The sequence below is a fragment of the Balaenoptera musculus genome, chromosome 14, assembly GCF_009873245.2.
Source record: "Balaenoptera musculus isolate JJ_BM4_2016_0621 chromosome 14, mBalMus1.pri.v3, whole genome shotgun sequence".
Taxonomy (NCBI): domain Eukaryota; kingdom Metazoa; phylum Chordata; class Mammalia; order Artiodactyla; family Balaenopteridae; genus Balaenoptera; species Balaenoptera musculus.
In genome coordinates this window covers 90,019,197-90,046,794 of record NC_045798.1, presented here as the reverse complement: position 1 = coordinate 90,046,794, position 27,598 = coordinate 90,019,197, and the positions used below count along the sequence as shown (strand labels likewise).

General features: G+C 50.6%; 1 protein-coding gene across 3 annotated transcripts in view; it reads right to left on the bottom strand.

The window, feature by feature from the left end:
* KCNG2 (potassium voltage-gated channel modifier subfamily G member 2) overlaps positions 1–27,598 on the bottom strand; it is a 72,648-nt gene that overhangs the window by 33,521 nt on the left and 11,529 nt on the right. The window contains exons 2-3 of one of the 3 annotated variants that reach the window (XM_036823276.1): positions 13,178–13,270; positions 9,772–10,082 (exon numbers count right to left, since the gene is read on the bottom strand). In XM_036823276.1, the coding sequence (XP_036679171.1) occupies positions 9,772–10,082; positions 13,178–13,208 (342 nt within the window). In that variant the 5' untranslated portion in view covers positions 13,209–13,270. Of the gene's footprint in view, positions 1–9,771; positions 10,083–13,177; positions 13,271–27,598 lie in introns of those variants that run through there. The other 2 variants (XM_036823278.1, XM_036823277.1) reach the window with 2 other exon arrangements.

The window sequence follows — 27,598 nt, the reverse complement described above, 5'->3', positions numbered from 1 at the left end:
TCAAGAAACTCAATCTCATCATAGCTTGTGCATAGACCAGCAACCAAAATTCCTAAGTGTGTTGGTTTACTCAGCACTTGTTAAAAGGACATATCACAAAACATGTTACTGAGACAAAATCATTTTTGTCCTGAATGTGGACATTTAAAGTTTTGTGGCGTGTTTACCCACAATTGCATCTGACATTCCTTCCTCTGCCCAGTGCTGGGTCACCCCTTAACGTTTATGTATCTGTTTGGAAACAGGGTCCCTGACTCAGGAACCACATCAAAAAGGGTCCACAGGTAACACTGATGGCTCTGTCCTTTGCAGAGGCTCCTGTGGGTTCTTTTCCACACCGCTGGAGGGCGGTTCTGTTCCTCCTCCAAATCCCGCTCAGGCTGGCCCCCCTTGACTTGTTAACACAGTGGGGTCAGCACTTTGGCACCAGGCACTTCTCTGCACTGTGGCAACAGTGACAGAGCAGAGAAAACAGGCAAATACCAATCCGGGGACATAAACTCCAAAGGTCCCATTTACCAGGGAGTATATCTTAGACATCGGCTAAGCAGTAATCTGGAGGGGAGGGGCACGGTTCCAGTTTTGTTCTCAAGGTGTAGACTGAGGGCCAACAGCACCAAAATTATCAAGGGAACCTGCAAAGAAAAGTATATTCCTGGCTCTACACTTAAAATTCTGAGTGACTGGATAACTGCATAGTAAGGACCCCCAAATATCCCCCCATTAAAGCAATGAGAAAACCGGTAAAAACCATCAGAATCAACTTTGTTTTGGAACTCTGGACACTAACCGAAGGGTAGCAGCAGACAGGGGGACACTTGAGTAGAAACAGCTGAATCTTGGTAACTGCAGTGAGCTCTTAGCATTTGAACCTGCTTCCCAGCTCAGCGTTCGCCTTGAAGGTGACAGCCCGCGTTCCTGGTACCACGACTGCTACTGGAAGAGGAGTGGACCCGACTCAGGAGGAACCATAACTATTTGGACCCTTCTGGTGGCTCCCCCGAAAGACCCGTCAGAAGGCTTGCCTGTACCTCCCCTAACTCGGGACTCTCCCAGGGCTAAAGTGGCCACCCGGGCAGTTTGTGGAAATCACTTACATGAAAACGTTTGCTGAGGCAATGGATGAACATTATTGTTGGGGCAAAAAATAGACTAAGCAGAAAGCTTGGGAGAAGAGGCTGGGGAATGAGATGCTTTGGAAATGCTCCAACAAACTGCTTGAAATCTAGAATGCTGCTCACGTGCCTGGGGCCATATGCGTGCTCAGGAAAGACCTGAGAAGGCCCTACACTCTCCCCCCGCCCCGACCCCAGCTGACCTGCAGCTCTGCACAAGCAGGAGCTGAAGGGGGAGGCGAGGGACAGGCCTGCTGGGTGTTGAGGGTGCCCTGACACACAGAGCCCATCTGCAAAGACTGGTTTGTTTTTGTTTTTGTTCCAGGCATTTGAGAATCTCTGTCCAGTCACTTGCTGACCATTAAGCTAATGGGACAGAGATATCAGTGGCCACACAAGACAAAAACATACAGACTTTGCCTAATTCGTCCAGAAAAGTCACTCAAGCAAACAACAGCAATTACAACAAACCCTGGGGAGGGGAAGAATCTGATTAGAAGAACACAGGAGTAAATCTTCATGGCCTTGGAGTAGGCAATGGTTTCTGAAATACAACAGAAGCATAAGCAACAAAAGAAAAATAAACTGGACTTTGTCATACTTAAACTCTTTTGTGCATTAAAGGACATTATCAAGAGAATGAAATGATAGCTCATGGGATGAGAAAAAATTTACAAATCATATATCTGATAAGGGTCTAGTGTCCAGAATATATAAAGAGCTCCTACAACTCAAAAACAAAAAGACAGACAACCCAATTAAAACGTGGGCAAAGGCTTTGAAGGACTTCTCCAAAAAAGATACAAAAATGGCTAATAGACACTTGAAAAGATGCTCAGTGTGATCGGTCATCAGGAAAATGCTAATCAAAACGACTTGGTACCACTTGACGTCCATTAGCTTGGTTGCGACCAAACAAATGGAAAAAGGAGTGTCGGCGAGGGCGTGGAGAAGTCAGGACCCCCGTACGCTGCTGGTGGGAAGGTGAAATAGTGCAGCTGCTGTGGAGAACAGTTGGGCAGTTCCTCAAAAAGTTAAACATAGACTTACCATGGGATCCAGCAATGTTACTCCAAGAGAAATGAAAGCCTAGGTTCACGCAAAAACGTGTACGTGAATATTCACAGCAGCATTATTTACAATAGCCAAAATGTGGGAACAACCCAACTGCCCATCAGCTGACCAATGGATAAGCAAACGTGCTCCATCTACATACTGGGACACACTCAACCACAAAAAGGAATGAAGTGCTGACACAGGACACAGCATGGATGGACGTTGGAAACATGGTGTAAGTGGAAGAGGCCGGACAGAAAGGAAGTGTCCAGAGCAGGCAAATCTGCAGAGACAGAAGGTAGGTTAGTGGTTGCCAGGGGCTGCGGGCTGGGGGGTGGGGGAGTGACCGATTAATGGTTACAGGGTTTCTTTTTGTGGTCATGAGGCTGCTCTGGCATTAGGTAGTGGTGAGGGTTAAAATACTAAAAACACTGAATTGTACACATTAAAATGGACATTATCGTTTCAATTAAACAAAAATTGACATCCGGTTCCGTGCATGTCAATGAGCAGGTGTAGTGCACTAAAGCCCGAGAACCACTGCTTCAACTGCCAAAATCAAGACCTTTCACTGTTGTTAAGGATTTGATGCTGTAACCACTGCCGGGCAAACCTACCACCAGGGTGACTCACGAAGCGTAAAGCGGGCGGCGCCCAAGGGGTGTTCAGCCTGCAGCCCGGATGCCCACTGACCCTGAGATTTGGGAGGGGGAGAAAACCAAATAGAAGGGGTCGCGGGGAGAGAGCCAGCGTGCCTGCCCAGTCACTGCAGGATTCAAGGGCGAAGGCGCTCAGGGCTCAGCTGGGTTGCTGATGCCTCGGGGTCGGCGTTTCATGCAGCAAATGTCGGTAACATCTGCTGGTGCTGGACACGCGATGCTGGAGCTCATGGCGGGGGGAGCGGGGGGAGTCGGGGGCGCGAGGATGACCGGCGCTTCCAACACCGCGAGGCTGGCTCTGCGCACAGGAGAGGCTGCCCCGAGGGCTTTGCAGGCTCGCTGGCCCGGCAGGAGGTTGGGGAAATCTGAGGAGGTCATGCTGAGGAGGAAGATCCTACTTTCCTCAAACACAGTCAGTTGTTTAGGTGGCGGAAACTTGTTGCAGAGATCACCCAAGCTGCTGCTTCTCATCGAGGACCCAGGGACAGCGGCTCGGAGTTCCACATCAAGGATGCGAGCGGCTCACGGCCGACCTCCTTCCCAGGCAGCTCGAGGGGGACTCAGCATCTGCCCAGGAGGCAGGCGGGGGACCTCACGGGGGGCGCCCCACTCTCTGGAGCCGTGCGAGGCCACCGGGAAGGATGGAGCCTCCAGGGCAGGCTCACGAGTTTCTGGGCTGAGGCCGAGGTGTGCCCGAGGGAAAGTGCCCCGTGACCTCACGTCCTTTTCCCGTAACTGTCAGAACCAGAGCTGACGGCAGCTTCCGCCTGGAATACCGTGAGGGGCAGAGACAAGTGTGGAGCGGGAAAGCCCACCTTGCCTGCGCTAGGCTGGGGTCCTCCACGTCTTCCTGTCCCCGTGGAGCCACGTGACGAATCTGTAGCACAGGTTAATCAGCTCCTTTTGTAGCCACGTCAAATGTGTGCTCCGAATTCTTTGTAGGTAGGGATGCCTTATCGTTAAAATAACTGGGTAATCAGCCAGGTCCTACAACTTTCCTGTAAAGGGTTTTCTTCCCCGGAATATACATTTACAAATATAAACATAACTTACATGGTACTAAGTGTTTTTAAGTCAGGTTCTCTCTTAAGAGACTGACATTCACTGCTGAGAGCCCTGAAGTGTGTCCCTATCCGCTGTGTGGGGCATAAGAGGCATTCAAGTGCCATGGATTTTAAGAAAAAGACTGACAGCTCAATAGAAAAAATGGGCAAATTGTCACAGAGTTTACAGTAAAGGGAAAACACAGACTTTAAATATATGAAAAGATGCTCCAGTTCATTTCTTTTTTTTTTTAAATTTGTTAATTTATTTGGCTGCCTCGGGTGTTAGTTGTGGCACGCAGGATCTTTCGTTGTGGCAAGAGGGCTTTGTTGTGGTGCACGGGCTCGCTAGTTGTGGCGCGCGGGTTTTCTCTCTAGTTGGGGCACGTGGGTTTTCTCTCTCTCTAGTTGTGGCGTGCGGGTTTTCTCTCTCTCTAGTTGTGGCATGTGGGTTTTCTCTCTCTCTAGTTGTGGCGCACGGGTTTTCTCTCTCTGTGGTTGAGGAGCGTAGGCTCAGTAGTTGCGGTGCGTGGGCTTAGTTGCTCCACGGCATGTGGGATCTTAGTTCCCGACCAGGGATCGAACCCGCGTCCCCTGCATTGGAAGACGGATTCTTAACCCCTGGACCACCAGGGAAGTCCCTCCAGTTCATTTCTAATAGCAAAAATAAACATCTCAAATTACCACGTTGTAAGGTGGGAAGGTTTGATGACACACTTTATTGCCAAGGATGTGGGGTCTCTTGGACGTGTTCATTTCTGATAGATAGTAAACTGGTAAATCATCATGACAGGAAGTGGAGGGTTTGAACTAATCCTACAGGAAGCACCGATGTTTGTCCCTACACCCTAGTGAAAGGGTAAACTAGAAAAAAATCTGCCTATGGGATAGGAGGATTACAAGATTTCTCTGCCTGGCTCTACAAGAATATGTGTCGAAAAGTCTACCTGCACAATGGATTTGAGGTTGAAACTTTTTGTCTCTGAAACTCAAAGCTAAGAAATTATCTCCCGTGAAAGGTGGTCCCAGGTTGGCAATATGCTGGAGACACACATAATCAACTGGGGTGACTCTGCCCCCGGGACACCTGGCAAGGCCCGGGACATTTTTGGTTGTCGTGACTGGGTGTGACTGGCATTGGTGGGAAGGAGCCAGGGGTGCCATGAAACCCTACAGCGCACGTGCAGGACACCCCAGAACAAGGGCAGACCCAGCCCAATGCCATCAGCGCCCCTGGTCTAGAGGGACCACTCGCCACTCGAGCCTCATAGCTTCCCGCTGATGAAGCCTCAACTGAGATGAGTTCACAAACCGAAATTATAAAGTACACAGGGCCCAATCCCAGCCGAGCAAACACCAGCAGACACGGGAATAACAGGATCAGGCTCCGGGGAACCTGAGATGATAGGATTATCAAAAATCTTTACAGACATCAAAGAAGGAATTAAAACCCCAGAGGAAGAAAGACATTATCACAAAGTCCAGGAGGAGCTGAATAAGAAAGACAGTTTCCAGAGGCGAACAGATGAGACTGAAAGTAGAGTCTGTCAGGTTAGGGTCAGGGTGAGGTCAGGTTGGGGTTAGGGTGAGGTCAGGCTGAGGTCAAGTTGGGTCAGGCTGAGGTCAAGTTGGGTCAGGCTGAGGTCAGGTTGGGTCAGGCTGGGTCAGGTTGAGATCAAGTTGGGTCAGGTTAAGGTCAGGTTGGGTCAGGTTGAGGTCAGGTTGGGTCAGCTTGAGGTCAGGTTGAGGTCAGCTTGGGTCAGGTTAGGTCAGCTTGAGGTCAGGTTGGGTCAGGTTGGGTCAGGTTGAGGTCAGGTTGAGGTCAGGTTGGGTCAGCTTGAGGTCAGTTTGGGTCAGGTGGAGGCATTCTCTCCCAGGAACCCTCCAAAAGGGGTCAATGGAAGACAGACATCACAGAGAAGGACACATAAAGCAAGCAAAGGAGAAAGGAAAATGATCAATTCTGTTTACTAGGAATCCCAGAAGAAGAGGTGAAAATAAACCAAGTGACGAAAATGTGGTGAAGATGGAAGACATCCAGCTGCAAAGATTCAGTGACCAACAGGACAAGGAGATTCCACGCCTGGCGCTTTACAGGGAGACCTGGGGGCTTTAGTCCTCAAAAGGAATGTATGCTGTGGGACTTGGCTTCGTAGCTACTCTGGGGAAAGACGCCACCGTGTCCAGCACAGCCTCCCTCCCGCTCCCTCAGCTCAAAGCCCCGTGACACTGTAAGTGGGGCTGGACACACTCAGCGGTCACCGCAGAAAGGGCCAGGGGCCTGGTCCACTGCCTCCAAGGCAGCCGTGGCCAGAGGAGAGGGAGGCGTCTGCCCATCACGCTGAGCGCCCAGCGGGTCCTGCCCCGGCTGGCACCCCCGCATTCCGTCCCTGGGTCCCTGGAGCTGCGGGCAGTAGGGGGGCCAGTTAGGGATGCGTCTCCTGGGGGGCCTGCAAGGGAGCGCGGCAGAGGGGCGTGTGTGAATGAAAATGAAAAGGGGGAAAACCACACATGATTAGGAAGGGGTTCTCAAATACCAGAAGGTCAACCCACAGTGGAGGAAATATTTATTCTGTAGCTGAATTTACCAATTTAGGCTTAAAAACATGAACTGAAACAGACTAAAACCTCTTTAGCAGAGATAAAGTTTTGGGTGTCACCAAGCGAAGTATTCTCCAGGAGAGATTTCTTTCCTTGTACAAAACAAACAGCTTCTTACTTGGAGAAGGTGACCTTTAAAATGAGACCCCTGGCTGTACCTGGGACGAGGGATCCATGCTGTTGGGCACCCCGCACCCCCCTGTGGCCCCCACGTCCCCGGCCTGTGCACACGCTGGTGGACTCCCAGCTGTCAGCACCTGTCTCTCTGCTGGACTCCCTCTGCCTGCCTGCCCAGCACAGGCCACAGATGCTTGAGCCTTCGTGCTCCCCGGGGGGGTAGGGGGTGGGGCGTGGGGGTGGGGTGGGGATAGGGGGTGGGGGGTGGGGGTGGGGCGGGGGTGGGGGTAGGGTGTGGGGCATGAGGTGGGGCGTGGGGGTGGGGAGGGGGGACCAGGCACCCCGAGGGCACAGGAGGCCCACAGATGCATCCAAAAGGTGGGCGTTTCATCTCAGCTTAAAAGCCGGTGGCTTTAGGATCTAAAACATTATTTCACACCGTAAATGTTGCCAGATAGTTAATCCAGTGATTAAAGGCTTTGCTAAACTGTTCCCTGCCTCAGTTCTGGTTTGGAATCTTCACAAGTTCAGTTCACACGCCACCTCCTCCCTCACCTCTTCTCACCGTCAGCCGCCTGGTGGTTTGCGGGAAAAGGGGGCCGTGACCCGGCCCTTCCACAAAGACCATTCCAGCCTCTCGGCTGGTCTCTCCTTCCAGGTACCTGCTTTGCTTTACAGCTGAAACGCTTAACCTCTGAGCTGACACAGGTTCACAAGAACGAACACATAAAACAGGCCATGTGACGGTATGGAAAAAGTGATCTAAATAAGAAACGCTTTTCTCCAACCAACCAACTAGCAGATGACTGCGGCTGAGCTAGTTTAAAATAAAAATGCATCTAACTTCCTGACGATAAAGAGAGCACAGGTTAACATTTGGTGAGCCACTGCATTTTTTGTTTTTCAATTCTTATTGTCCTACCAAGGCAAACATCAGATGAATTAAGATAAAAATCATCTGTGGGTTAAAAACAAAGATCCAAAGGCAAAGAACTAATTTTAAATAAAACATGATTCTTAGGAAATTTCAGCCTTAAAAATAAGTACTATTAGGATCATTCCTATAATTTCTTTGCAATTGTTAAACTCCAGTGTGTTCAACTATTTTGTTTTGAAATGCATTTATTTTCTATATGTCAAAGTTACACAAATTACAAAAGGCTTCTAAAGTGTATATATGAACAGAACTCAAAACTTGCTGATTAGATCGATCTAATTTTTAGCCATGTTGTTCACAGAAAGATTGATGATTATTTTTCAGTTATGATTTCATTTATGAGAACCACATATAATCTCCAAATCTGTAAGACACATAGACATTTGGTAACTAATAACTCTTATTCACAAAGCATGATGTATATATACAGCAGAGCTGCATATAATGGCCCCGAAGATTTTTTTTAAATTAAACTTTCAATTTTGAGCTTGTAGAGATCCTTTTACCCAATTTGCCCAGAGGTAGCATCTCGCAAAACCGCAGGGTGCAGACACCGACACAGTCCAGACACAGAGCATCCATCAACACCAGGGCCCCCCCAACCCACCTCCAGCCCTCCCAGCCCCACCCCCAAACCTAACCCGGCCGCCGCTGGTCTGTTCTCTGTCCCTGTACTCCTGTCATCCCAAGAATGGTGTATAAAAGGACCCACACTGTTATGTAACCTTTGAGGACTGTCTCGTTTCACTCAGCATAATTCTCTGAAGATTCACCGGGTTGTTGCTGTATCAACAGTTCACTCCACGAGCTCTCCTGGTGTAGATGCTCACAGCTCTTTAACCGCCCACGAGGTGAAGGACAGCTGGGTTACTTCTAGGATTTGGCTGTTATGAGCAAAGCTGCTATAAACATTTCCATAAAGGTTTTTTCCCCTCTCTGGGTTAAATAGCCAGTGGAGCAAAAGTTTTACTTTTGATAAAGTCTAATTTACTTTTCTTTTTTTCCTCACTGTGCTCTTGGTATCAAGAATGATGTGCATGATCCAACATCCCAAAGATTTTCTACTGTTATTTTTCTAAAGTTAATAGTTTTACATTTTACGTTTAAGTCGGACTTAATTTGACTTACGTTTAAGTCTGACTTAATTTGACTTAATTTTTGTATAAGGTGTGGGACTTAGGTGCTCAGCAGGAAAATACGTCTACACCATCTTCCCAGAAGTGGAAGCCCCCAAAGATTTTGAAAGCAAGCTATAAAATGTTCGCTAATCTTGTGACTTATAATAGAGTCATTTTAAAGAAATTCTGCCGGCTCTGGAAACAAGTTACAATAAAATAAAACCAATGTAATTTTTCCTCTAAAAATTTTACCAAATTTACTTAAATGATATGTATTGAGCATCTAGTGTGTCTTCATGTTCTAGCTGCTCAGTATCTAACAAATTTTTTGGAAGCTGTGTCTAAATATAAATATGTAAACAGATGTTTTAGGTGTCCATTGACTCTGATATCTAAACAAATATTTTTTCTAAAATTATTCTTAGAATAGTAGTCACTGAAAGTGGCTCTGGTCTCCCCAGGATGACTCAGAATTTTAATAGCAATCTTCACCTACATTCCACCCAGTTCTGAGGGAACATCCGGCCTTGGTTCCAGCAGCCTGTGACACCTGCCACCCACCTTGTACCGGTACCCGGTGGCAGTAATGTGCCAGTTCTCACTCAAACCCCTCTGTTCAACCTCTGCCTTTTGGGGATTTGAAATCAATAAGCCTAGACTGGGTTAATTTACCTCTAAGTGTTTATTAAGCTCAGATAGTTCTACTGAATAAATAGGAAAGAAATATCCGATCTGCTCAGAGCGTGGATGTGAACACGCCCAGCATAGCTTGTAGGTTCGTACAGCTAAACGCTTTCTCTTTCTACTGCAATCGCACTTCACCACCTGGGACCACTTCTTCCCAATGAAGAACCGTTTCTCACCAGAAGCGGCTCATTTCTGATGGGAGCAGGCCAGGTCCAACGTGAGATCAGACACCGTGTGCCAGAAAGCAAAGCAGAGCTCCAGTGTGAAAGGGCATGTGTCAAATGTCGAGGGTGGCACAGAAGGGCTCCGTCAGGCAGACTTTGAAAGTCTAAATACATAGTGACTGGACTTAAAACACGAGTGAGTAAAGCCCTCGAGTCTATGGTACATACAGTCTACACAGTGACAAAGAGAGGAAGAAAGAGAAAAAACACTCACCGTCGGAAAACAAGACATCCGCACGGTGCTGGCTACCAGGTCATCGAGAGGGGGGCGGGCTTCACGACAGGTGCGAACCATGTTCACCCCTAATCCCGTAGCCGAACTTGGCGCCAAGGGTCTGGGCTGTGGTGAAGGTGCAGCGGTCAGAGTCTCCAGCAGCTGTCCGGCTCTGCCCTGGGCAAGGACGAGCTCCAGCAGATGTCCAGACCCAAGTCTCTGCGTCCGGAGGATATGGGAAGAGGGAGAGACAATTGGCCTGGGGTCTTCAGAGTCAATGACCAGGGAAAATAAAAGGTGGGAGGGATGTTCTAGAATGTGGGGTAAAAGAGATCAAGAGACATAACCAAATGAAGTGCATAAACCTTGATTAGATTTTATCCAAAAAACCTACAAAACACAGTTTTGGGACAACTGGGAAAATCTGAATTTGGACCTGATATATTAATTATTGTTAACTTTCTTAAGGTGTTACAGTGGAATTTGGTTACAGAAGAGAATGACCTTATTTTTAGTAGATGCATGCTTAACTATTCAGGGATAATTGTCTTGGTTTCTGTAAACTACTTCCAAATGGTTCCTACATTTCATATATATATGGACACACACACATATATATACACACATTTCATATATATATATATATACTTCCACACAGATGGCTAGGTTTTCACTGTGCTACTCTTTCAACTTCTTTGTATGTTTGAAATTTTTCACTTAAAAAGAGCTAGGAAAGGGGCTTCCCTGGTGGCGCAGTGGTTGAGAATCCGCCTGCCAATGCAGCAGACACGGGTTCGAGCCCTGGTCCGGGAAGATCCCACATGCCGTGGAGCAACTAAGCCCGTGTGCCACAACTACTGAGCCCACGAGCCACAACGACTGCGCCCGCGTGCCTAGAGCCCGTGCTCCGCAACAAGAGAAGCCACCGCAAAGAAGAGTAGCCCCCGCTCGCCGTAACCAGAGAAAGCCCGTGTGCAGCAACGAAGACCCAACGCAGGCAAAAATAAAATAAAATAAATAAATTTAAAAAAAGAGCTAGGAAAAAGCAGCCCCCTGCCAAAACCAACAAAACGTAATTCTAATGACATTACTTTTCTCCTCACAAAGCAGGATGCAGAACAACATACGCCTCCACTTTTATTTATGGAAACATTAATAACGATTATGCTGTGTCAGCTAGGCTGGGCCACGGCATGCCCAGATAGTTGGTCAAACACTTTTCTGGGTGTTTCCGCCGAGGCGTTTTTGAATGAGATTAACATCTAATCTGTAGAGTAAAGCAGACTGCCCTCCCTGACGTGGGTGTCTTACATCTTATGTCTTAGCATGAAGGTTTTTAAAGATAAAAACCCTGCTGTGTAGCCAAGCCCGCTGCCTCGTGGCCCTGCAAGGTCCCCATTCCCCCCTCCACCGACGCCCGACGCCGGGTCCCTGCTTCTGCTGCTCGAGGCGTTTCTGAGCTGGCAGCTTACGTCAGCTGTGGGTCACCGCACCTTCCTTTCCCTTCCTGGCGTCTGCCAACTGCGCTAGGACAGAGCCCGCACACCCTCCGACACAGAGGCCCCGGTCAAGGACTCAGCTTTGCTTGTGTGGATCTGCCTTTGTGCTATTTCAGTCAGAACCATCACTCAGAACCGACCACACTGGTCTTGGCCACGTGGGCCAAATGACTCTTTCACACATATTGACTTGTCCTTTATTCATTCACTTTTACAGCACACTTTGACCTACTCCCAATGGCTCCTGCCCTTCCGTGGGGAGCTCTGCGAAAGTCTGTTTCTTTTAAAATACCGTGGCCACAGATTTGGGTTTTGTTCTATAAACTCGTCGTTACTAATTTCTCACTTTGCAAACATCACTCACACCGTGGGTGTCGAAAGAAAAACAATTAGAATCACAAGGGAAATTCCCAAGGACCGTCACAGTCACATCCAACTGCAGCAGGAGAGATTTAGGTTACGTGGTGAGAGAGCCTCAATTCATTCTAAGCTTGAGAAACACTGAGAAAAGTTACGCAACATCCTTCCCGGCCAGTTTTTCAGGGAAATTGGGCCTCTGCCTTGCCCCACCGACGGGGAGGTGCCAGCTGGCAGGAGAGCAGGTGAGGCGGAACCGTCCCAGCTCTCGCAGGGCCGGCACGTGCTGCGATGAGGGGACAAGCCAAGACCGTATTTCTTTGAAAACAACACATGTAAATGTGTGAACGCCTGGTAAGCCTGCCAGGTGCTGCACACAGCGAGGTTCCCGCACGTAGGCAGGAAAACCCGGGACGGAGCCAGAAGCCAGGCGCCCGGGTCAGTTACTTAAAAGTTACTTAAAATCTCTCAGGGTCTCAGGGTCCGGTCGGTGAATCAAGGGATTGGATGAGATGATCCCCAGGCCTCTTCCAGACTCAAGGTCCATAAATACCAGATACGAGTGGAAAAGATGGAAAGCCTGGCCTCTTGGAAAAAAGCAAAAGAGAGCGGGAAGATGGAGGAGGAGAGTAGCAGCAAAGCCTGAAGAAGAGAGAGACCTGGGCAGGCGGGGGACACCTGGGGGCAGGTAGACACAGTTCCACCGGGAGGTCAGCACCCTCGACCACCAGCTCAACTTTCAGTCCGGGTCCTGGGACGAAATGATGTTTCCTCTGTGACCTCTGTGTCCTGGGGTGAGGCAGCCCCGAGGAGAATGAGGTCAGCTGGAGCCTGGGGCACCCAGGGGACAAGGATGGGAGGCGACAGTGGACACAGGCTCTCTGGGGGCCCCGAGTTCTTCATTTCGCCACCACCCCACTCTTCTCTACTCAGAGCTCCTCATGGCCATCTCTCTTTGTCTTCGTCTCTGTCTCTGTTTTTCTCTCTTTTTCTCTGTCTCTGTCTTTCTCTCTCTGCCTCTGTCTTTCTCGCTTTGTCTCTGTCTCTAACTCTGTCTTTCTATCTTTGTCTCTGTCTTTCTCTCTCTGTCTCTGTCTTTCTCTCTTTGTCTCTGTCTCTGTCTTTCTCTCTTTGTCTCTGTCTTTCTCTCTTCGTCTCTTTCTCTCTTCATCTCTGTCTCTGTCTTTCCCTCTTCGACTCTGTCTCTGTCTTTCTCTCTTTGTCTCTGTCTCTTTCTCTCTTTGTCTCTGTCTCTGACTCTGTCTTTCTCACTTTGTCTCTGTCTTTCTCTCTCTGTCGCTGTCTCTCTCCTTCCTCCCCAGCACAGCCTCAGGCTCTGGGGAGCTGTCCGGTGGGGACAGGCGTCCGAGTGGCCAGTCCAACCCGCTGGTTCTTTCCCCAAAGCTCTATTCTCCTCCCTCTTGTGCATTAACCTCTGAGGAAATCGCTGTTTTCAGGTGTCCACATGTTGAGACTCTTTAGGCGATGGTTTTAATTCGATGAGCCCATTCTCCCCGGGGGCGTCTGGGCCACACGCAGGACCCTCTTACCGTTGGCTGGTTTCCCCGCGTCACGGCTCATCCCAGGGAGCCCTCTTCCAGAGCTGCTGTCTCCCAGGCCGTCTGCGGGTGCTTCTCCAACCCCTGAAACGACAGGTTGGCCCTCCTTTAGGGCGCCATGTCTGGACCTTGGTTGGTCATGGACTTCTTACAGAATCCAGGAAACACGGTTCACTGCCTCATAAAGTACACGGTTGGTCTGGGGTTCTGAGGACCCTCTGAAATCTGCCGTGGTCACAGGGCCCCACAGTCCCAGGGGAATGTTTATGTTTATTCCAGTTACCCACTTAATGACATCGTGATGGTTATTGTACTTTTCCCCAATCAACGTTCTCACTCGCGTCTCCAAGGTGTGCAGATGCTCTGAGTGCAGGACTTTGACAAGACAAATGGAAACATAATAGCTTCTCAGAACTTGTTCCTTTCTTATCTCCTCTCGGTCTCCCATCAGCGACCTAGACAGACACTCGGCTATCGCTCCATAAATGTAAGAACTGTCACCTCCAGGCTCAAACGCAAGGCCCCTGACCACGTCTTCCCTGTTTCAGGGAGAGGATTCTTTCTGGAGGCCAGTGTGTGTCCTGCGTCCTCATCCCGCCTCGCCTCCCCAATTACTCCCTCTTCCAAGTCCCCCGTGGGCTCTTTCTAATCAGCAGAAGAACAATTCACAGAGGGCCACCCCTGCCCCCAGCGCTAGGACGGCCCCCCAGCACAGCCACTTCTGGCCCTCCCTGCTGGGCCAGAGTCCCCACCACGCGCACCTGCCCCCCCCCCACAGAGCACTCGGGGGGTAGCAGCGCGTCCCTCTGGGACCCTCCCCTCTCTGGGCCCACCCGGGGCTCCCCTGCTCGCCCCGCTGTCCCTGCGGGCCCGACGTCCTCCTGGACGACTGTGAGCTGCGCCCTTGCACGTTGTAAGTGACTGTCCCCGAGTCGAGGAGCCGCTGGGGCAGAAGCCCAGGCGTCACCAGGGCTCAGGCCACCTGCCCACCACTCTCGGCCGCCCGGAGCCCAGCTGACCCGTGTGTGCACTGTAGCACGTGCCCGTGAGCCAGGCCTCTGGGCTCGCTCAGGCCCTGGGCTTTGCTGCGTGATTCACAGGACGAACGGCCATTTCAGAGGCGGCCTGGGCCTCACCCTCAGCAGGGTCAGGGCCTCTGGTCCTCAGCACGGCCCTCCTCGTGGATTTCAGTGCGTCTGCCTGTGCCCGTGAGCGAACGGGCTGGAGGAAGCAGCTGTGTGCCAGTACAAGCGTAACTGCTGAGTCTGCTTCAGTGTATAAGTGCGAGGATTATAGTCAGTACATCTGTATGCAGATGTCTGTTACATCCATCTTTTCTCTGAAATAGCTATTGGCATAGGTGCTTTTGCTTCTGGAGCCCAGAGGAGAGGGGCTTCCCCCCAGCCTCGGAGCTGCGGCACCAGCCGGGGGGAGGGAGTCGCCCCGTCCCTTACACGTGGTTTCCTGGTCTCCAGGCTGTGATTTGGAGGAAACGTCGCCCCGAGGGAGGGGCTCACACTGGCATTCTGTCTCTCTGCAGCGTTTCCCAAATCCATCCTGAGTATCCATCGGGGACGGCGGATGCACCCTCAGTGTGTCAAGGGCCCCCAGGGCTGGGGCCCCCAGTGGGTTTGTCCCCACCCCTATCAATTTCTAAACCCACATAATAAAAGCTCTTGAATGGTCTAAAATAGACCGCGAAGTTTGAGAGCCGCTGTCCTGAGCTAGCGAGCCCCCTGGCCCTGCCCCGCTGGTGGGGGCCTGAGCTCTCGCTGGGCCCCGGGGGGCTTCCCGAGCTAAGAGGCTGAGCCTGCGGTCCAGCCTGGCCCTGGACACCGAGCCCAGAGCAGCTGTTTGTACAGGATGGAGCTACTGAAACTGCAGTGAACGGAAAGATGATGGTTTGAAATTCACGTGGGTCACGGCCGCTACGCGCTACCGCCCTCTGCCCATCACACAGGGGGTCAGGGGGGGCGTCCCTGTGGGGGCCAATATCGCTGGCACCTGAGAGGAGCGGCTGCAGCTTGAGGGCACAGGGCTGGCTCAGACCAGCCCCCACACCCTCCAACTCCAGCTCCGGGGCCCCTGGACTCTCCGGGACCTTAAGTGAGGGTCCCCAGGCTGGTCCCCAGAAGGAGGCCCAAGGCCTCCACCGCATCCCCATAAAAGACCAGAGGCCCCCAGTGTTCCCAGTAAGAGCAGGCGGCCTCCTCACAGGCTCCAAACATCAGATCTCAGCTCCCTGAGCAGGAAGTGAGCAAAGTTTCTAGATAATTGAATTTTTACTTTTTAGTCAGGACAATTCTTAATTGGTAATTCCTTTTTCAAATCAATTTTATTAAACAAGTAATTAATCACTCCCACACCTTCTGCAGCAGAACGTGATGCACGTAACTGGACCTCCATGTGAGCCCCTGCGAGGCTGCGGGGCACCGCTGTGCTGTCACCTTCCCCAGGGAGTCCGGACAGCAGTGGCCTCCTGTGCACCCCGAACCCCTCACGGAAGGAGCAGCGCACCTCAGGGAAGGAGCAGCGCACCTCAGGGGAAGGAGCAGCGCACCTCAGGGAAGGAGCAGCGCACCTCAGGGAAGGAGCAGCGCACCTCAGGGAAGGAGCAGCGCACCTCAGGGAAGGAGCAGCGCACCTCAGGGGAAGGAGCAGCGCACCTCAGGGGAAGGAGCAGCGCACCTCAGGGAAGGAGCAGCGCACCTCAGGGAAGGAGCAGCGCACCTCAGGGGAAGGAGCAGCGCACCTCAGGGGAAGGAGCAGCGCACCTCAGGGAAGGAGCAGCGCACCTCAGGGAAGGAGCAGCGCACCTCACGGAAGGAGCAGCGCACCTCAGGGAAGGAGCAGCGCACCTCAGGAGAGGGGGCGCTGCCTACTCCCCGCAGAAATAAGTCTTCAGTCCAAGTCTGAAGCGACTGCCTCTCTGTGAGGACCTCACGCACCGGAAATTCTCTCTCCAGTTCGGCCGCGGTGTTTCTGCAAAATATCAGAAACAGCCCGACTAACTGCCCACACAGAGGAGAGTGACCGAGTAACTACCGTGGGCCATGCAGTGGGGGACCAGCAGCGGCAAAGAGAACGAGGAAGATGTCTGCAGCCGGGCCTGACGCCTTCCGGGACGTGTGTCCAAAGGCACAGCTGCAGGCGCACCGTCTAGTGAGACAGAGGCATACAACGCGCACAGGGCCCGCCTGTGCAGGAGACATTTAGGAAGGATGAGCAGAAACCACAGGGCCTGGGCCCCGGCTGGGCGGGGGGGGGGGGGGGACAGGGCAGAGGCCTCCCCTGATTTCCCAGGGCCACACGCTCCACGCTCCCTTTGCCACCAACGAGCAACAGCCAGGTGGGAGAGAAAACAGCAAGAGCCTCACAGTAGGGGTGGGAGGAGGACAAGACCCCGCCTGAGAAGCCGTGGGAAACAGCACTGATGGCTGCCAGGCGACAGACAAAAGAGCTGGGCGTGAAAGGCTGTGTGGAGTAGGTAAGCTCTCAGGCTGAGAACATCCTTCTGAAGTGTCAGCAACTCGATAGGCAAAGAAAAACTGGAACTTGCAGACTCAGGAGATGAAGGAGAAACACAACCCAGATGGGGGGAGGGATCCGAGGGTCCTGGAGCCCAAGTGAGAACGGGCGACACCGGAACGGGCTTCAGCGCGGTCACCGTGCAGGACCAGTGTTGATTCCCTGGTTTCACTGTGTTTGTGCAGAAGATCTTAACATGAGGGGAAGCTCGGTGGGGATACAGGAAAACTCTGTGCTAATTTTTCAGCTTTTCTGGAAGCTTAAAATAGTTCAAATAAGAAGTTTTTTTTAAATCTAACTTTTTCTGTTTAAACCCTGAGGCACTGGAATGAAAAGCACCTTGAGTCTGAATTTGATGAGTTTCACTTAAGTCTTCACACCCCCTCCCCAGATATCAGTGCTGGGATTTTCTCAAAGGCAAAACCTCCGGACACTCAGCCCACTTCTAGTGTGGCCTATCAAACCCTAACAACGCCTTCTGCAGAAATAAAAAACCTCCCTAAAATTCACATGAAACACCAGAGACTCGGAACAGCCAATCTTACAAAAGAAGAGCAAAGTTGGAGATCTCACACTCCAATTTCAGAACGTACCACAAAACTGCAGTAACTGAGAGTGTGGTCCTGGCACATGGACATAATCGAGAACCCAAAACAAAGCCTCACAATCACAGTCAGTTGATTTAGACATGGGCGCCGGGTCCACTCAACGTGGAGAGGACAGTCTTGTTAACAAATGGTGTTGGGAACACTGGACAGTCACGTGCAAAAGGATGAACTTGAACCCCTACCTTACACCACATGTAACACTTCACTCAAAATGGGTCAGTGATCAAAGTTTAAGAGCTAAAACTATAAAAATTAAATAAGAATGGGGTCAAATCTTCACGATCTTAAATCTGGCAATGCTTAAATATGACACAAAAAACATATACAACAAAATCTAAAAATAGATCAATTGGACTTGATTAAAATTAGACTTTGGTGCATTGAAAGACTCTATCAGCAGAGTGAAAAGACAACCCACAGAACAGGAGAAAATATCTGCAAATCACATACCTCTTCAGGGTTTAATATCGAGAATATATAAAGAGTTCCTACAACTAAACAACAAAAAGAGAAACACCCCAGTTTCAAAATGGGCAAAGCACTTGAATAGACATTTCTCCAAAGAAGGCAAACAGCCAAAAAGCACATGAAAAGATGCCACACATCCTTAGTCCCTGGGGAAATGCAAACCAAACCCACGGTGAGATTCTGTGGGGATGACGTTAGTCAGACAGACAGACAGTGGCAAGCACTGACTGGAATGTGGAGAAACTGGACGCCCACACAGCGCTGGTGGGAATGTAAAATGGTGCAGCCTCGGTGGAAAACAGTTTGATGGTTTCTCAAAAAAGCAAACACAGAATTACCATATGACCCAGCAATTCCATTCCTAAGTATATACCAAAATAATCGAAAGAAGGGACTCCAACAGTTATATGTTAGCCAATGTTTACAGCAGCATTATTCCCAATAGCCAAATTGGGAGCAACCCTCAACAGATGAACAAATAAACAATGTGGTCCATCCACGCAAGGGGATATTTCTCAGCCACAGAAAGACATGAAGTACCGACACCTGCTACAACGTGGATGAGTCTTGAAATCATTGTGCTAAGCGAAATAAGCCAGACACAAAAGGACCAATATTGTATGAAACATCTAGAAGAGGCAAATCTGTATAGACAGAAAGTAGATTAGAAGTTACCAGGGGATGGGGTTTCCCTAGTAGTGCAGTCGTTAAGAATCTGCCTGCCAACGCAGGGGACACGGGTTCGAGCCCTGGTCCAGGAAGATCCCACATGCCGCGGAGCAACTAAGCCTGTACGCCACAACTACTGAAGCCTGCGCACCTAGAGCCCGTGCTCCGCAACAAGAGAAGCCACCGCAATGAGAAGCCCCCTCGCCGCAACTAGAGAAAGCCTGTGCGCAGCAACGAAGACCCAACACAACCAAAAATAAATAAAATAAAAATAAATTTTTTTAAAAAGAAGTTACCAGGGGCTGCAGAAGGGAAATAGGGAATTATTGCTTAATGGGCACAGGGTCTGTTTGGGGTGATGAACGAATTCTGAAAATAGTGGTGATGGTCACACAACACGGTGAGTGTAGTTAATGCCACAACAGCACAATTTAAAATCGTTTAAACAGCCAACTCTACGTTTTACATGGTGGGGAGCCTCCAGCTGTGACCTGAGCTGACTCGTGACCCTGCCCGGTGACACGGCCCCGATGCAGCCCAAGCAGGGCAGACAGCAGTCGCCAGCTGCACATCGCCAGTGTAGACCGTGTGCTCAGCGTGGTACCCGGTGTGGACCCACATCCGTGAGGGTATGGAGGAACCCTCCCCATCTGCTCACAACGCTGTGACCTGAGCCCCAGCTGTACCCGATCGGCCACCAGGGAAGTTCCCAGGACAGTGAGGCCGAGTGCCCTGCCCCAGGGCAGGTGCCCGGGACAGCCAGGCGGTGCCGGTGGAGCAGCTGTCCCAGGCGGCCATGGCCTGCGGGGTCCTGCCCGCGTTGTCCTGCCCAGCGTCCCTCTGCCGGCTTCTCCCATAGCCAGTGCCCTGTGGGCATGTGGCCTCGTCCGCTGGCCTCCCCACGTGGCCACTGCCCCTCGCTGGCCTCGAGTCAAGGGCGTCTCACCTACCCCCCCCTCCGCCATGGCTGTGACCTCTCTGCTCTTCTTACTTTGCTTCTTTCACCTCTTGAGTATTTGCAGATGCCTCAGTTTCTTGTCTGACACACGTTCGCTGAGGTGCTATACCGCCAGGCACTGGGCTGGGCCCTGGGCTCCGAGGGGCTGGCCCGAGAGTCACAGGTGATCCCAGCAGCCTGGCCAGAGCTCGGGCTGCTGGACGCCCACCTCTGCTACCTGGGAGCGGCTCACCCTGAAAGCGGCACGCAGAGCACCGCGCCAGCCTTGCGGAGCCTCCAGGACGAGGTTCTGTCTGGGGACGCAGAGGCTCTGCAGGTTTGGGCTGGTTCAGCAACGCACGTCCCCAGAGGTGATGACTTAGCTGCTCTGACAGCAACCCACGTTCTCCGTAATTAGGACCCCTGAGGAGACGCCTTCGCAGCCCTTAAGTGATTTGGGGGGGAGCCCCCGCTGTGACTTCAGGCTTCAGAAAACAACATTTTTAGAAGAGATGCTGCTTCCTGTCAGCAATGGGAAGACTTTCCCCCCCCTTCTCCTTTATCCACAGCTGCTATAGATAAAAATGGGTCAAAATAAGCAAAAACTGACATCCTGCTCCTGCAGAGTCATGAGGGCCCCCTGCCACGTGGAGGCCCCGTGCACCTCCCTTCAATGGGGCGCCAGCCATGAGGCTCCTGGAGGGGCCAGGAGTCAGTCAGTGATGGGAGATCCCTTCCTGGGAAACATCTGTGTTGGTTACATTTTCTCCTCTGGGAAGTCAGTTCCTCGGAGGCAAAGGGCACTAGCAGTAAGGATGTGTCCCAGTCGTGGTCCCACCTCACTGGACAGGGTTCACCGGGGACACGGCTGGACCAGAGGCGGAGGGGGCCTCCATCCGCAGTGGAAGCCCAGAGGACCTCCAGGCAGAAGCAGCGGGAGGGAGGCGCGGCAGCAGGGCCCCAGGAGGCGGGGCGTGTGTGGGGAGGGCCGGGGATGGGGGCGGGGGCACAGCGCCTGAAGAGGCTGCTGGTGCGGCCCCTGCTGTACAAGCTGGGCTGTATCAAGGCCCAGCCGTTGTAAATGAAAGAAACTTCCACGCACAAGATACTTAGGGATACGCCCGATCAAGGAGGTAAAAGCCCGTTCCCTGAGAACTACAAAAGGTTGTTAAAGGGAATGAAAGAAGACACAAATAATTGGAAATATATCCCATGTTCATGGACTGAAAGACTTAATATGATTATGATATCTACACTACTCAAAGAGATCTGCAGCTTCAGTGCAAATCCCTGTCAAAATCCCAATCAGGTTTTTTGCAGAAATAGGAAAGTCCATCCTGAAGTTCATGTGGAAACTCAAGGGCCCTGAAATAGACAAAACAACCTTGAAAAAGAACAAAGGCGGAGGCCTCACACTTCCTGATCTCAAAACTTACTACAAAACTGCAACAAACAAAACAGTGCATCACTGGCATAAAGACGGATTTATGACCAACAGAATGAATCGAGAACCCTGAAATAAACCCTCGAATACATGGTTAAATGGTGCCAAGACCATTCAATGTGGAAGACCATCTTTTCAACAAATGGTGTTGGGAAAACTGGATATCTGTATACAAAAAAAAAAAAGTAAGTTGGATCCTTACCTTACACCATATAAAAAAATTAGCTCAAAATGGATCAAAGACCTAAACATAAGAGCTAAAACCATAAAACTCTTAGAAGAAAATGGAGCTTTTCTTCTAAGCTTCATGACATTGGATTTGGTAATGATTTCTTGGATATGGCATCAAAAGCACAAGTAAAAAAAGGAAAAGTAGATTAACTGGATTTCGTCAACATTAAATAGTTTTGTTCACCGAAGAACACTATCAACAGAGTGGGAAGACAGCCCACAGATCAGATGAAAAGGAGAAAATATTTTCAAGCCGTATATCTGATAAAGGACTGCTATCTAGAATATATGGAGAACTCCTACAGCTCAATGACAACCTAAAAAACCTGTTTTAAAAATGAACAAAGGACTTGAATAGATATTTCTCCAAAGAAAAAAATATAAATGGCCAATAAGCACATGAAAAGATGCTCTAACAACACTAATCATTAGAGAAATGAAAATCAAAACCACAATGAGATACCACTTCACATCCATTAGGGTGGCTATTATAAAGAGAAAAAACAAACAGAAAAAGAGTATTGGCGAGGATGTGGAGAAATCTGAACCCTTGGGCTCTGGAGGTGGGAATATAAAATGGTACAATCACTGTGGAAAACAGTACAGGGATCCGTCAAAAAATTAAAAATAGAGTCACCGTATGGTCCAATAATGCCAGTTCTGTGTCTCTACCCAGAAGAATTGAAAGCAGGGACTCGAACAGATACTTGTGCACCCACGTTCACAGCAGCACGATTCACAACAGCCAAAGGTGGAAGCAACCAGGTGTCCATCAGCAGACGGCTGAATCAGCAGCAGGTGGTGATAGACACAGGGAATGTTACAATGTTATGTTATAAAAAGGAAAGAAATTCCGCTACAACGTGGACCAACCTTGAGAACACCGTGCTGAGTGAAAGAAGCCAGTCACAAAAGGGCAAATATTGTAAGAGGTCCCTTGAGGAGTTAAATTCAGAGACGGAAAGCAGGATGGGGCCGGGGGCTGGGGCAGGGGAGGGGGAGTGAGTGCTTCATGGGGACAGAGTGTCAACTGGAAAATGAGAAAGTTCTGGAGACGGAGGATGGGGATGGTTACACAAGAATTCAAATGCATCTAATGCCACTGAACTGTACACTTAAAAATGGTTAAAATGGTAAATTTTACGTTATGTATAGTTTACTGCAATTAGCCATGTAGTTGCCTAGATCTTATCACTGATTAGTTTTCAGATTACAGGGATCATGAAGAAAGCACTGTTTAGACGCCCAAACATGAAACTTCGGTCATGTTTAAGGAACCCTGGCCATGGCATCTGTACTTTCCCTTTGGTACACCCGGTGGTTCCTCAAGCTTCCCTCTTTCCATTCTTTCTTCTCAGCTAAGATGTCCCTCTCAGAAGACTGCTTCACCCGGTGGTTCCTCAGGCTTCCCTATTTCCATTCTTTCTTCTCAGCTAAGATGTCCCGCTCAGAAGACTGCTTCCGAACACCCAGAGCAGACCGGGCACAGTTCACGTTCCCAGGGATGCGCACTAGATTCGCTGCAAACACCCGCTGTGTCTTGTGTCGTGAGGTCACAAGCAGGGACTCTCAGCCTTCCCAGAAACTGACAACTACCCCCTCCCTAGGGGGCCCCCCCGCCTGCTCTCCTGGGGGCCTCGCAAGCTTGCGGCGTCTGAGGGGCGCGAGGGTGTCCCCGTGGGACCACAGCTGGCAGCTGTGCCACTTCTCCCAGGAGGTGGTGGGAACTGGGGCTGGAGGCTGACCTGGGCTCAGCACAAAGGAGGCTATTCTGGGAGGCCTCAGGGTCTCCCGCATGGGTCAGCCTGCCAACAGGTTCAGCTCCAGTCCCTGGGCTCCCCTCCTTGGCATGCACCCCGAGACCCCCTCCTTCCCCTCCCAGCTGTGTCCCCTCCCCAGGTCACACTCCTGCTCCCACTGAGGCTGTGCTCAGAGGCCCTTGGGGAATTGCCAGGGTCGGCGCCTGTCCAGATACTTGCGCTTTAACCTGTGGGATCATCCACAGATGAACATGTCAGCCCCTTCACCACGATCCCTACAGTCTGAATAACTAATCAGTGACAAGACCACAAGCACCCTGTTCTTTTGAAATTATTCAGGATAAATAACAAAGGAGCCCAGCTGATAAAGCCACACAAACCAGTGGCCCCGAGTCTCAACCCTCTGTTCTGCTCCCAAAGCTGGGCTGCCACGGCTCCGCAGGCGTCACACCTGGTGTTCCTCACATCAAGGTCAACACCTGCCGCTCGGTTCCAGAAACCCAGCCAAGAAAGACTTAAGGGCTCTTGCCTCCAGCCCGGGGTCCGAGGGTCGAGGCCTGTTCCTCGAGAGCTATGTGACATTCACAAGTCGACTGCCTACTCTGTGTCCGTTTCTCCACCCGCGACGGCGGGTGGCAGTGACGGCGCCCGTATCACCGGGTAGGGAACCAGCGAGGCCATCGCTGTTCATTTCAGGCAGTGCCATCACCTTCCTGCAGCCCAGATGTGGCCATTTCTACGATGACAACAAAGCCCACGTGTTTGCCTGTGGGACTGCTGGCAGGTCCTGCCAACGGGCAGCCGCTCTCCGATGGCCCAGGGGTACCCAGGCCCTCGGGCCAGTTCTGAACGAGGCGTCCAGATCAGGTGAGGCTTGTGTGGAAGCACAGCAGGAGGCTCTGCTGACTGGGGAGGGGCTGCCGCACACGACGATCTACTTGGGGTGAACTGGTGTCACGTAATTTTTATACAGCTCGGTGTTAACGGAGTCCCGAAAATAAACAGTTGTGCCACTTGCTTCAAGAACATTTTCTCTTCCGTTCAAATAGTTTCTTTTTTTTTTAAATATATATATATATACATATTTAAAATTTATTTATTTTTGGCTGCGTTGGGTCTTTGTTGCTGTGCGCGGGCTTTCTCTAGTTGCGGCGAGCAGGGGCTACTCTTCCTTGTGGTGCGCGGGCTTCTCATTGCGGTGGTTTCTCTTGTTGCGGAGCACGGGCTCTAGGCACGCAGGCTTCAGTAGCTGTGGCTCACGGGCTCAGTAGTTGTGGCTCGCGGGCTCTAGAGCGCAGGCTCAGTAGTCGTGGTGCACGGGCTTAGTTGCTCCGCAGAATGTGGGATCCTCCCGGACCAGGGCTCGAACCCGTGTCCACTGCATTGACAGGCGGATTCGTAACCACTGCGCCACCAGGGAAGCCCCCAAATAGTTTCTTTCTTTTTTTTTTTTTTAAATATCTTTATTGAAGTATAATTGCCTTACAATGGTGTGTTAGCTTCTGCTTTATAACAAAGTGAATCAGTTATACACATACAATATGTTCCCATATCTCTTCCCTCTTGCATCTCCCTCCCTCCCACCCTCCCCATCCCACCCCTCTAGGTGGTCACAAAGCACCGAGCTGATCTCCCTGTGCTATGCGGCTGCTTCCCACTAGCTAGCTATTTTACACCAAATAGTTTCTTGCGTTACCGATGCACACTTGTTCTAAGAGGGCGGGAGAGCTGGTGGGGGGGGGGCGGGGATGAGGAGGAAGCAGGGGGGGGGCTCAACAGGCCCAGGGCAGCCCCAAGGGAGGGGACTCCACAACCCGGGCGCCTCACCTGTGGGTCCCACCCAGCGGGTTCCGCCGGCACCTCCGTAGGGTGGCCCTGATGGACCTGGGGTGGGAGGACAAACGGGGGTCCGCTGCCCCTCGCACTCCTGACTGGGATGACGGCCAAGCAGCGGCCAAGTCTTCCTGGGGGCGTGTGGCGGAGGCAGCGAGCAGGTCCCTCGGGGCAGCCCCAGTCAGGAGGGGGCAGGGGGCTGGGGGCCGCTCCCGCCAGAACCTTCCGTCAGGGAAGAGCCCACAGCCTGATCCCAGCGGCTTCCTGGCAGCCCTCCCGGCACTGGGCCTTTGCAGCGGCCGCCTTCCAGGGGACACGCAGGGCCGCCGGACCCTGTCTCAGGTATGTGGCATCCTGAGCGTCGCAGGGTCCTAAGGAGGTTCCGAACTTTTCACGGGAGGATGTGAATGTACGTGGTTCCCGGCATCCCGAGTCCCCGAGACGACACGCCCCGCCCCGAGCCCCTGCCCAACCCGCCCCACGCGGTGCAGCTGCTTCGACGGGACTACAGGGTGAATTTAGCCCAAACAGATCACTACGATCCCCCTGCGATCCAGCGCCCAGCCGTGAGGGGGCATCTGCCCCGTCCACCCTGCAAAAGCCCCAGGTGTCACTGCCAGCTGCTGGGTGCAGAGGGGGAGGTTGGTCAGAAAGGCGTGGGACGAGACTTCCCACCGCGGACGCAACACTTTTCAGCCGCATAAGGATATGTTTTGATGTTTCTTATTCATCTCTACATTAATTTGCATAAATGAGTCTTAGACGTTCATCTTCGTAAAGAATAATGTTCCAATTATAAAACTAAGCCATGGGAAAAGGGGAAAATTGGACAGTACAATAACATAGAAGGAAGAATTACCTTTAATCCCATCACCACTGCCAACCGTCGTAGAGCCGGGGGTCCTCCACCCCTTTCTTTGCGTATTCTGACACAGCTGGCTGAGCTGACCTCTGGCTGCTGGCAGCTGCGGTGGGCATGGTGCCCGGCGGGGAGGGAGATGGACGGGTGGTTGCCTGCAGGCCCCGCGTCCACAGCAGGAGAGGCAAGAAAGCCCCCGGGGCAGCACTGGAGCTCACACGTCCTCAGACTCCACAGTTCTCCTCTCTGCTCCCTCCCAGTCAGACAGGAAGGCTGAGCAAGGCTTCCACGCAGAGGTCTGGCTGGTGGGGCGGGGTCGGTGGGCAGCGAAGGCTGTAAGGAAACGCCCACATTTTTGCTAAATCGTGGTTCTCTCCTTGGCACTGGGAACCCCATGGGAATAGGACGTTGGCTCTTCTTTGACGCCACTCGAAGTCCTACCTAAGCTCCTCTGCCTGCCTGTAAGCGTGTGGGCAGGCACTGGGGAGCACCTCACCCCGAGGATGGGCCGTTACCCCTCCTCAGCACTGCCCTATCACTGGACACTATCTTACTGTGACTTTACAGCTAGACACTTGTATGAAGGCTGCAGAGACCCCCCTTTTGCACATTCAAGTCATTTTCTCTGAGAAGCCTTCCCTACCCCCAATAGAAATATATTTTAAAGTATATCACTAACACATAAATAGATTTTTCATCGTAAAAAGTGTTTTTACTCAGCAATTCCCTGGAGATTCATCCAAACTACTGCGTGTATCAATAGCTCACTCCTATTTTATTGCAAGTAGTATTTCATGGTGTGGAAGGACCACAGTTAACCATTCACCCATAGAAAGAATCTGGGTTGTATCCAGTTTCTGATATTACAAACAGAACTGCAATAAACTGTCGTGTACAGGCTTTTATGTGAACAGAAGTTGTCGTTTCTCTGGGATAAATGCCCAGGAGTGCAACTGCTGGGTCATATTGCAGTTGCATAATCGATTTTATAAAAAACCGCCAAACAAATTTCCACAGTGATTGCACCATTTTACATTCCCACCAGCGATGTATGAGAGATCATTTCTCTATATCCTTGTCAGCATTTGGTGTATATTTTTAATTTATTTTGATAAGTGTGTAGTGATACCTTTTTGTGGCTTTAATTTGCATTTCTCTAACGGCTAATGATGCTGAACATCTTTCATGTGCTTATTTACCATCTGTATATCCTCTTCAGTGAAATAGCTGTTCATATATTTTGCTCATTTTTAATTGGATATTTTTGGTTTTGTTGTTGCTGTTGTCTATTGAATTTTGAAAATTCTTTATATGTTACAGATTTGGGTCCTTTATTGGATGTGTGGTTTGCAAATATTGTCTCCCACTCTGTAGCTTTTCCTTTCATGCTCTTCAAAGGGTCTTTGGAAAAGCAGTTTTTAATTCTGATGAGGTCCAATTTGTCATGTCTACCTTTTACAGACCATGCTTTTGGTGTCAAGTCTAATAACTTTTTGCCTAACCCTAAATCCAGATGATTCTCTCCTATTTTTTTCTAAAAGTCTTACAGTTTTACATTTTACATTAAAGTCTGTGATCCATTTCTGAGTTAATTTTTAAAACATTTATTTTATTGGAGTATAACTGATTTACAGTGTTGTGTTTGAGTTGATTTTTATAGAAGGTGTGAAGTTAAGAATGAGTTCTTTTTTTCTCCTGTGGATGACCAACTGAACTGCCATTTGTTGAAAAGGCTACGCTTCCTCCACTGAATTGGTTTTGTAACTTCGTTGAAGATCATTTAGGTGTACCTGTGTGGGTCCACTACTGGGTTCCGTGTTCTACGCATCTGCCTATCCCTCTGCCAGCATCACATTGTCTTATTACTGGAGCTATATAGTGAGCATTATTATTGGGTAGAGTAATTATCCACTTTATCCTTCTTTTTCAAGATTGTTATAGCTATGTTAGAGCCTATGCCTTTCCATATGAATTTTAGAATAAGCTGTACATGTCTACAAAAATTCTTGTTGGGATTTTGATAGAAATCGTATTAAACCCATAGATCAGTTTGAGGAGAGTAGACAACTGTACTG